The 10294-nt window shown below is 43.2% G+C and overlaps 1 protein-coding gene across 1 annotated transcript; it reads left to right on the top strand.

Annotated features, from left to right (window-relative positions):
* The first annotated feature begins 8314 nt into the window (after nucleotides 1-8314).
* Nucleotides 8315-9912, top strand: LOC139309575 (protein BTG1-like). The gene is made up of 2 exons (XM_070933686.1): nucleotides 8315-8654; nucleotides 9258-9912. Exons 1-2 carry the CDS (start codon nucleotides 8537-8539, stop codon nucleotides 9608-9610), a joined length of 471 nt encoding a protein of 156 aa, XP_070789787.1. The 5' UTR covers nucleotides 8315-8536; the 3' UTR covers nucleotides 9611-9912.
* Nucleotides 9913-10294: the final 382 nt, after the last annotated feature.

Genomic DNA, 10294 nt, shown 5'->3' with positions numbered 1-10294 from the left:
GAATGTTATCTGGGAGGAGTTTGATCCTGTGGCTCCCGAGGATGTGGACAGGGTTCTGGGTAAGATTAGTGCCGCCACGTGTTTATTGGACCCGTGTCCCTCCTGGTTGGTACTGGCCTCCCGGGAGGTTACACGAGGCTGGCTCCAGGGGATTATAACTGCTTCTTTGAGCGAGGGTGCCTTTCCTGCCGCCTTGAAAGAGGCAGTAGTGAGGCCCCTCCTCAAGAAGCCTTCCCTGGACCCGGCTGAATTAGCCAACTATCGGTAGGGTGCACTACCGTCCAGTCTCCAACCTTCGTTTTGCGGCGAAGGTTGTTGAGAGCGTGGTGGCACGACAGCTTCCCCAACACCTGGATGAAGCTATCTATCTAGACCCATGCCAGTCGGGCTTCAGGCAGGGGCACAGCACAGAAACGGCATTGGTCACGTTGGTGGATGATCTCTGGAGGGCTCGGGACAGGGGTTGTTCCTCTGTCCTAGTCCTATTAGATCTCTCAGCGGCTTTTGATACCATCGACCATGGTATCATGCTGCGGCGGTTGAGGGGGTTAGGAATAGGGGGCACCGTTCTGCGGTGGTTCTCCTCCTTCCTCTCCGACCGCTCGCAGTTTGTGTTGGCAGGGGGACAGAGGTCGACCTCGAGGCATCTCGCATGGGGAGTGCCGCAAGGGTCGGTCCTCTCGCCCCTCCTGTTCAACATTTATGTGAAGCCGCTGGGTGAGATCATCCGTGGTTTCAGGGTGAAGTGTCACCTGTACGCTGACGACACTCAGCTGTACATCTCCACCCCAGACCACCCCAACGATGCCCTTGATGTGATGTCTCGCTGCCTGGAGGCCATGCGGGTCTGGATGGGGAGGAACAGGCTCAGACTCAACCCTTCCAAGACCGAGTGGTTGTGGCTTCCGGCGTCCCGATATAGTCAGCAGGTGCCATCGCTGACTATTGGGGTTGAATCTTTGCCCCCCACAGAGAGGGCTCGCAATCTGGGTGTCCTCCTGGACGCACGGCTGTCTTTAGAAGAACATATGACGGCCGTGGCCAGGGGGGCCTTTTATCAGGTTCGCCTGATTCGCCAGTTGCAGCCCTTTCTGGATCGGGACGCCCTGCGCACAGTCACTCACGCCCTTGTTACCTCCCGGTTGGACTATTGCAATGCTCTCTACATGAGGCTCCCCTTGAAGAGCACTCGGAGGCTCCAACTGGTCCAGAATGCGGCCGCGCGGGTGGTTATGGGTGCAACCCGTTGCGCCCACATGACACCCCTCCTGCGCGAGCTGCACTGGCTCCCAGTGGTCTTCCGGGTGCGATTCAAGGTGTTGGTCATCACCTTTAAAGCGCTCCATGGCATAGGACCCAGGTACCTTCGAGACCGTCTTCTGCCACCAATAGCCTCCCACAGGCCAGTTCGCTCCCACAGAGAGGGTCTCCTCAGGGTGCCATCGGCCAAGTCATGTCGGCTGGCGACACCCAGGGGGAGGGCCTTCTCTGTGGGAGCCCCAGCCCTGTGGAATGAACTGCCCCCGGAAATTCGTAAGATTTCTGACCTCCGGGTATTTCGCTGCGCACTCAAGACCCTATTGTTCCGCCAGGCTGGGTTAACAACATAATTTTTAATTGGATGTTTTAAATTTTTAGGGTTTTTAAATCAGCCAAATTTATTTAATACTTTTAAATTATTTTAAATTGATGTTTATTCTGTTTTAAATAGGCTGTACACCGCCCTGAGTCCTTCGGGAGAAGGGCGGTATAGAAATAAAATTATTATTATTATTATTATTATTATTATTATTATTATTATTATTATTATTATTATTATTATTATTATTATTATTATTATTATCCCAAATGCTCAGGCAAGAACAAAGTCCACAATGTCTTATGAAAAGTCAGCAGGGTGAGCTCAGGCTGATGAAAAGGGTGGTTCCCATTAGAAGATGTTGTTTAACAGAGAAAACCTGGAGCCCACCCTATCAGATCTTGTAGGTTGAACAGAAATGGTTGCAGACAGGCAATCTTAGATAACCTCCATGTCACAAAGAGTTTTAGGTGACAATTAGCACCTTGAATAGCACTTAAAAGGCCACTGGGAGCCAGAGGAGCTCACAAATAAAATGGGTATACCAATATACATCCATGACTACACAGACCACTGCAACTTCCAAATTGTCTTCAAGGCCAGCCTATATAAAGCACATTGAGATTTGGATGGGAATGACCAAAGCAAGAGTGACAATAAGTAGAGCCTACTGATAATAGGAATTGGCATGTAAGATAAGGCCTCCTGTTCATAGATGCTCCTCAAGCAATAACTGAAAGTCTAGGAGGATCACCAATTTGGGTACCACCTTCCTCCTGGGAAGTGCTATCCCAATGAGAAACAAAGATATTAAATCCTCAGATTTATCAGGATCCATGAGAACATCCATATGCTCTCTTTATTTGCATAAGACAAACAGGTATGATGAAGTTATGTTCATATAACACACTTGTCCATAGTTAACTGAATCTTGTTTTATTTAACCAATTTTTCTGGATGCACACAACACTTGGAAGCATAATCTAACTACAAAATGAGATATTGTACAACATATTCAAAATGATTGGATAGATTATGATTCAGTGTATTATGCAAATATAGTTAGTCCAAAATATTTAGTGTAGTCATTTTCAAGTCTATCCTCCATCTGGAGCATACAAGGTTTATTATTGGACAGCCAGCATAACTATGGATTATGTCACTTTCAGATTATCTGAAATTAGAGGAGAAAGTTATTTAAAGATAGCTCTCTTTTTTATTTTATTCTATTCTGGTCTATGCAAGGTAGATAACATGATATCTCTGATATTAATGAGCCCATAGTGTGCACTAAGCTTGGTACACCTCATCTGCTTTTAAAAATATATTAGAAAAGATCAACAATGGAGAAATAGCATACTATACACAAAAAATTAATCTCTAGGTAAAGTTAAAATCTTTCTTGTTAAGCTCTACTGTGACTTCATGCATTCATACATTCTTATAATTTTCTTGGCAACAATACAGGATATTTGGCTCTTTCCATTTTTTAAAATTTCCTCACATATATACCTGCATGTCCAGTCCCCTATTTAAACATTAAGTAGCATGGCTAAAGATCTACTTAATCTAAAGCTCAAGTGAAGTTGTCTAGATTGTGCCACCTACCTGACCATCAGTCTTTTTTATTTTCAAGAATACGTCTAAGCCACCACATAGATCAAAAAAAAAAATTCTAAAAAAGAAAAAATGGGAAATGGATGGTGGAGGTGGTGAGCATCGTCATCACTTTGTTTTCTAGCAGGGTGGATTTGATTTAAATCAAACTGATTTAAATCACGATTTAAATCACGATTTAAATCACTAGTCAGTAAGGCTTGATTTAAATCATAGTTTTCTACATAAAGACTAATTCTTGCTGGTATAACTTTAATATGCAAGCAGATGAAGATTTTTAGAATAACAACTTTTCATATTAGTTTTTTATCCCCAGTTTAATAGGTTAATCATTCATATTTGGACAACTTTTCTGTTGTACTTAGGAAGGAGAAAAATAATCATTACCTTAATAAGAACAATTTAAATAGATTTATTCATCTGAAACAATAACATTACAGCATATGTTATTTGCTTAAACAAACATCCATGTTTGTTAACTAATTTGGCTAAACAAAATATATATATTTTAAGAAACTTAGACTGTCAGCCCAGCCTACACATGAAAAACTTAAATACTGTCCTCTGTAGCTCACTCATCATCTTCATCTTCTTCTTTGTTCATAATCTGGAAAAGAAAAACAAGCTTTCCTGCTTTATCGGGTCCCAAACGATTTCTTAATTTAGAATGAATGAGTCCAAAGGAAGAGAATATTCTTTCAACGCCTTGATAGTACAAGGGTTTAGTGCACCCTGTTATTAACACAGCTGCCTGCAATTTCTGCTGGTTCGAATCTCTCCAAGGCTCAAGGTTGACTCAGCCTTCCATCCTTTCTAAGGTAGGTGAAATGAGGACCCAGTTTGTGGGGGCAATAAGCTGACTTTGTATAAAATATACAAAAGAATGAAGGCTATTGCTTAAAGCATTGTAAGCCGCCCTGAGTCTCCGGAGAAGGGCGGCATATAAATCAAATTAAAAAAAAAAAAAAAAAAAAAAACGCCTGCAGAAGAAGCTACTGCTGTTAAAAGTGAAATCATTACTTGAACAGTCTCTAAATCCAAGTGCTTAAGTGATTTCCACCAGTTCATTGGTGTGACTTTCTTTAAAATATCTTCAGCAAACATATATTTCTTGAATGGTTCCCCCTTAGCTTTGAAGTTTATTATAGTTGGCATTACAGATGGATGATTGCTGGATACCCATGTCATAGCTAACTCCTCTTCCTCAGCACTTAAGTTTTGACCCTGATACTGGATATTGACAATATTTGCCAAAAAATGAGCTGGAAACAGTACTTGTCCCATTCATTTTTTTAATGCTTGTAATTTAATTCTGTCCATGTTCTGTTTTTAAGTGTTCACTCAGTTCCTTCCAAATTTCAACAGCATCAGCAATAAAACAGCTATTTTTCTGTATTTTGTTTAAAGCTTCAGAGATGGGTTTCAGGATGCTCAGCATATGTTCAACATTCTTCTTAAGCCCAATGTTGAGGATTTTGCCGTGACAGTGCCATCTATTTTATCTCGATTTTCTTCACAAACTGTCATCAGAATAGGCCAGTTGTTACCAAAATGATTGTTAGCCATTTCAACATTAGTCTTCATTTCTGGAACACTTAAGTCTTTGGCTAAGAGGTGCAGCAAATGAGCACTGCAACCATATGTTATTAGCTTTGTATTCCCTTCCTGCTCTTCTAAATTTCTTCTCATCTTGGATACATTTGCAGCATGACCAAACTGCGTACTAGACATTTGAATTTTTGTTCACGTTATTATAGCTTTTACTGCCACTTTTGTAAGCATTCTGCTATGTGTGCATTTCCTGACGTATCAATTGTTTGTGCAAGGAAGACTTTCCTTCTTCTGTTGTTATACAAGCACATACAATAGGATCATTGTGGACATTACTCCACCCATCAATACTTAGGTTAACAATTCTACCCTCCAGAGCTGTTGCACATTGCTCCATTTCTGTCATACACTTTATCCAGCAGTTTCCCTGCAACATCTGCTCTGCTGGGTGGACTGTATCTTGGTCTCAGTGACTGAACCATATTAATGAAATGTGGGTTCTCAGTCAAACGGAAAGCAGAGTCCGTTGCATAAACAAACTGGGCAATTTTTTCATCAATTAACTCTTTTTCTAATCTGCTAGTTTTTATCACAAACTTATCTATGGTGGTTCCAGGAGGGAAGGGTTTTTTCTTTCTTTTAGGTGATAGTGATATGTGCTGTGGGTGTCTGATGATGATGATGCTAATGAAGCACTATCCTGGATGGATAACTCTGAAACTGTAGAACAGGAGGATGGTTATCTTGAAGGTGGATAGTTTCCAGAATCCATGAATTCCCCTAAACAAAAAAGTCAATGCTGTTATTTTATTGTTTATACAATTTCTGCTTATTGTACACAGCACTGCCCCAAAAGGAATATTTGCTTTTCTTCATAACTGTACCAAATGACAGTAACATGCAGTAATAATAAGAAATATAATTTTGCTCAAACATGACAGTTCAAGGCAGTCTTTAGAAATATGATTCAATAAAAATGTTTACCAACCCGAAGATCCTGCCTGTTCAAATGTGTTTCTTTGGTCGTCTTCATCACAGCACTTCTCATGATGTTGCCTCATTCGGGCCACCAGGCCTTGCATTTCTTTGTTGCAGTGTTTGCAGTTTGCACGCATGCCTGCCTTACCGATAGGTAAAGGAACTTCATTAAAATATTGCCAAACTGGGTCTCTTTTACGGCCTGCTGCCATTATAGGTTTTTTCCTTAAAGGAAAGAATGTGATAAATCTCAGGTCATACACACAAAAAGATCCAAAGACTTGTCTGTCTGTGGCTGTGCAGTATTGTGCTCAGAAAGTTTCACTTTCATTTTATACTGCTTGTCTGCTTGCCCCTTCCTCCTCACACTTAGTTTCACTTTCTTCTTGTACAGATCTATTCCATTCCAAACAATCAGAAAAATATTGTTTCTATTCTATTCACTGAACTTCTTGAAACTTAGCACTGAAGGGGTTGATTCTGTATTCATAGGTTTGTAGAACAATAGGATTTGGAAAACTTGCCTAATATCGACAAAATATAGTCCTTGAAATATTCCTCATATGCATTAGTAAAATTCTACTTAATTCCTTGTAGTTAAGTGCCTAAAAAAGAATTACTGAACTCTCTCTGTAGCCCTATATCTCAATCAAGGACAACAGATACCAGTAACTGTCTAGATCTGGTGCCGATGTGCAGTAAGAAATGAAGATATCAAATGATTAACTCTCTAGCAACAATGATAGAAAATACTCATAATTCTCAGGCCATGAATGTACTGCTATGCTGCTGTTCAAACATCTAAACAAAATGTGGAAAAGCTTGTGCTCAACCAGACAGTAAATCAAAAACCACAAGAGAGGAGTCCATGACCTTCTAGACACTGCTGAATTATATCTCAAAACTGGCATTGACCAGAAGTGAGGAATGAGGAGAGCTATAACTCAGTAATTGCCAGTTTTGCCACTCTTGAAAGGATGAGATGCTTTCATTTTTAGAGAAAGAAAGCTTAAAGCTCCTAGACAACTTGTGATATTTCCCAATATTACCTTTCTGAATGAAGTAGTTTTCATTTTAACCAACAAGGCACTTCTTATATTCGCAGATATCAGAAAAGGATTTGATTAAACACATGAAACAATGATAGTTTGATAGCTTTTTGAGAATTTACTAAAATCTGCGATCTCTTATTTCATTCCAATCTCAGCTCTGCACAGCATATAGGACCCTCATACAGAACTGAAGTTCCCTTGATAATATTTCTTTCTTTCTCAGTCCCTTAACATTTTATCATTAATTTACATGTGTTAAAACCTTTGTTCTTTGAAATGCCAGACTTGCATAAAATTGTGCAAAGTTCTCATGCAACATCAGAATTAGCACCCCAAAGAAGTGCTAGACTACTGATAACTAATGCAAGGCATATTTTTGAATTACAGCTCCTTTGATTCTCCCTTGGAAGAGGAGAAGGCGTGCCGTTAACCAATCCAAATAAACTTGCTTTCCTGATGCAAAGCATGTGTACATCTGGCTTCCTTATACCACTTGACACTAGAAATCAAAGGACTGCAAACTAATGTTCCTCCAAAAATACTCAGTATATTTCCTGAGTGGTCAATGTGTCAACAAACTTTGGAAAAATTATGGATCTTTTATTTTTATGCCAAAATACTGAGGTTAGGATTACCTTGCCGAACACCTCTTAACTTTTAATTGAAAGATTACGGTATATGAGGAATAATCTTTTATTACAGCTTCCTTAGATTTTCAAGATTCACTGTAGACTTATATGCTTCCTTTTGTACAGAAGCTCCAGAGAACATGGATACTGCTCCTATTTTCCCCCCACACCACAACGCCAAGAGATATGAGTTGAGAATGCCTAATCCAAAATCATCCAGGGAACTTCCACGGCTGAAGGCGAACTAAAGCATAGGTTTCCTTATTCTAGAATCTAGACCAATAACTTAATCCCTGCTTCGCACTCTAATTAGATTTTTACTCCGCCTTTCCGTTAGATGTCCCAGGATGGCTTCTCTGGCGTAGTGGTCCTATGACATATCCAGCTTTCGCCGCATACTTCAACTATATTTGCATCACCTGATTGCACCACCTAGCTCACAGTTCCCTAGGGGACCAAATTCCTACCCCACTCCCTTAGTGCTTTTGCGATAACCTATCTCGCGCATTTATAATGAACTCCGGGCTGTTTGGCTGGCGAGAGAAGACGCAACGCTTCCCCTCCTCCGCTCAGCGGACTGTAAACATTTCCGTCTCCGAACGCTCCCACTTTCCGCGCGGAGGAAAGAGCCCGCCCGCTCTCCCAACACCTCCCTCCCGCGCTGACGCAGAGAACAAAACAATCAGCGGGGCCTCGAGCCCCGCCCCTCTCTAACTTTCTGCGCGGGGAGAATTGGAGATAGCGGCTTCCTTTTGCACGGCGCCGGCCAATCACGAGGCGGCGTGTCATTTCTCACCCAATCGGGAGAGGTGCTTTGGCGTCCGCCGGACGGAACCCCAGTTTCTGTGAGGTAGCCGCTTGCCTTCGCCTTCATTGGTTGATGCTGGTCACGCCCTCCCCCCGTGTGTGGAGGCGGAGGGGACGGCCGCTCATCGTCTGTGTCTCCCGATCTGTTTACTCCTCGCGCTCGGCTCCCCAGCGGCGGCTGAGTGGGTGGCGGCGGCGGCGGCTGCAGCAGCTGAGCCGGCGGCGCCGATCGGCAGCTGGGTCACCCCTCCCTTCCCCGCAACATCTGCCGCCTTCGCCCTTCCGACGCAGAGAGAGCGAGCGAGAGTTGCCCGGGCAGAGCCATGAAGACGGAGATTTCCACGGCCGCGGGCTTCATCACCCGCCTCCTCAGGACCCCCGGCGGCATCGGCGACGAGGAGCTGCGTTGCTTCAGCGAGTCCCTCCAGGAGGCACTCCGAGGTGAGGCGGCGCGAGAGACGCCCGTCCGTTCCCCCACCCCCACCACCACACACTTTCCGTCTCTTGCCTCAGTGCCGCCGCCGGGACGAGCGAGACGGAGCCCGGCGCCCCTCAGCCGCTGGCACCGCTGTGCTGAGCCCAAAAAGGACGTCCGTCCAGTCCCGTCCGCAGCGCAACGGCAACCTCTCGAGGCGCCTTCTAACCGGGGACCCAATTCCCCGAATCCCGCCACCTCCTGTCCCCTTTCGCGGCCCTCGCGTCTCTCTCGCCCTTTCGCGGTCGGCAGCCCTGGAGCTGCTTCGGGTCCCCTCCGCGCTGGACACCCCCCCCCCCCCCAAAGCCCTCCTATCGTTAGCGGGACATTCCTCGATGTCGGACTTTAGCCAAACGGCTTTTTCTGATCGACGGGATCGGTTCTTGCAACCCTCCGTCCCATCCCTGTTTGCCATCCCCTGCCAGGCGGTGTGTGTGTTGGAGGGGGGGGGGGGTTGATGATCTGGTTCGGTTGATTCCGGAGTGCCCCAGGGCCGGCTGTGCAAGGCTATAACCCTTCTCTCGTTGTTGTTGTTTTTTTTCTTTTCTTTCCTTTGTTCCTCTTTGCAGATCATTATAAGCACCACTGGTTCCCCTTGATGCCCTCCAAAGGCTCTGGGTACCGCTGCATTAGGATCAATCACAAGATGGACCCCTTGATAGGCAAGGCAGCAGGCATGATTGGACTAAGCCGCGAGAGACTCTTCCAGCTCCTGCCCAGCGAACTAACTCTCTGGGTAGACCCGTTTGAAGTGTCCTATCGTATAGGAGAAGATGGGTCTATCTGCGTCCTCTACGAAGGTCCTAAACCAGCCATGAAGAATGCCAAAGCTCTGGAGAGCAGAAGCAGCTGTAAAGAGGAGTGGAGAATTGGCAGAGCCAGCCCTTCCAAGAACTACAACATGATGACAGTTTCCAGTTAAAAAAAAAAAAAAAACATTCCCTGTACAATGATGTATGTATGTATCCCACTTTGATAATGATGTTAGATGATGTAATTGATATGTTGATTTTCACCCCATAGTCATTAAAGTTGTAGTACTACTGCCAAACTCTTTGTTTTGTGGCCAAGGGCTAATGTATAAAAAAAAAAAAACAGTTCTTTTACATGTTTTCTGAATTGTATACTGTAAATGAAATTGTACAGTCAATGCAATTATTTTACAGATTTATATTTTGGAAAAAAAATCCTTGGCTATTTGTAATAAAAATGAAATTAATTTCATTTATTTTTTATTTTTATAATGCCTTTTACTTTGCAATAGCATTCCTACATCATCATTGCACTTCTTGAGCAATAACATGGGGGTGGACATAAGAAAGAAAAGAGAGAGGGAGATGTGGTTGGGCATTATACACTTTAATAGGAGGGATTTTTAAAACTTAACCAATAATTTGGCTGCACAAACTATTGTATTTGGGGATGTAAATATTGCTGTGCAAAACAAGTATACTATGATTAAATATCCAGAATACTTTTTTAAAGTTCCCCCAAAGTTGTCAAGCATGGAATTTTGAGTATTGTAGAAATTTGCTGAATGGTTTATTCTGGCCACTTTGGTCAAAAATCTATTAAACGTTTTAATGTTTTAATATATCCAATATAT

The sequence above is a fragment of the Pituophis catenifer genome, unplaced genomic scaffold, assembly GCF_029215685.1.
Source record: "Pituophis catenifer annectens isolate HBS135680 unplaced genomic scaffold, rPitCat1.0.hap2 SCAF_2, whole genome shotgun sequence".
In the NCBI taxonomy this organism is placed as follows: Eukaryota; Metazoa; Chordata; class Lepidosauria; order Squamata; family Colubridae; genus Pituophis; species Pituophis catenifer.
This window is presented reverse-complemented; position numbering and strand designations above follow the sequence as displayed.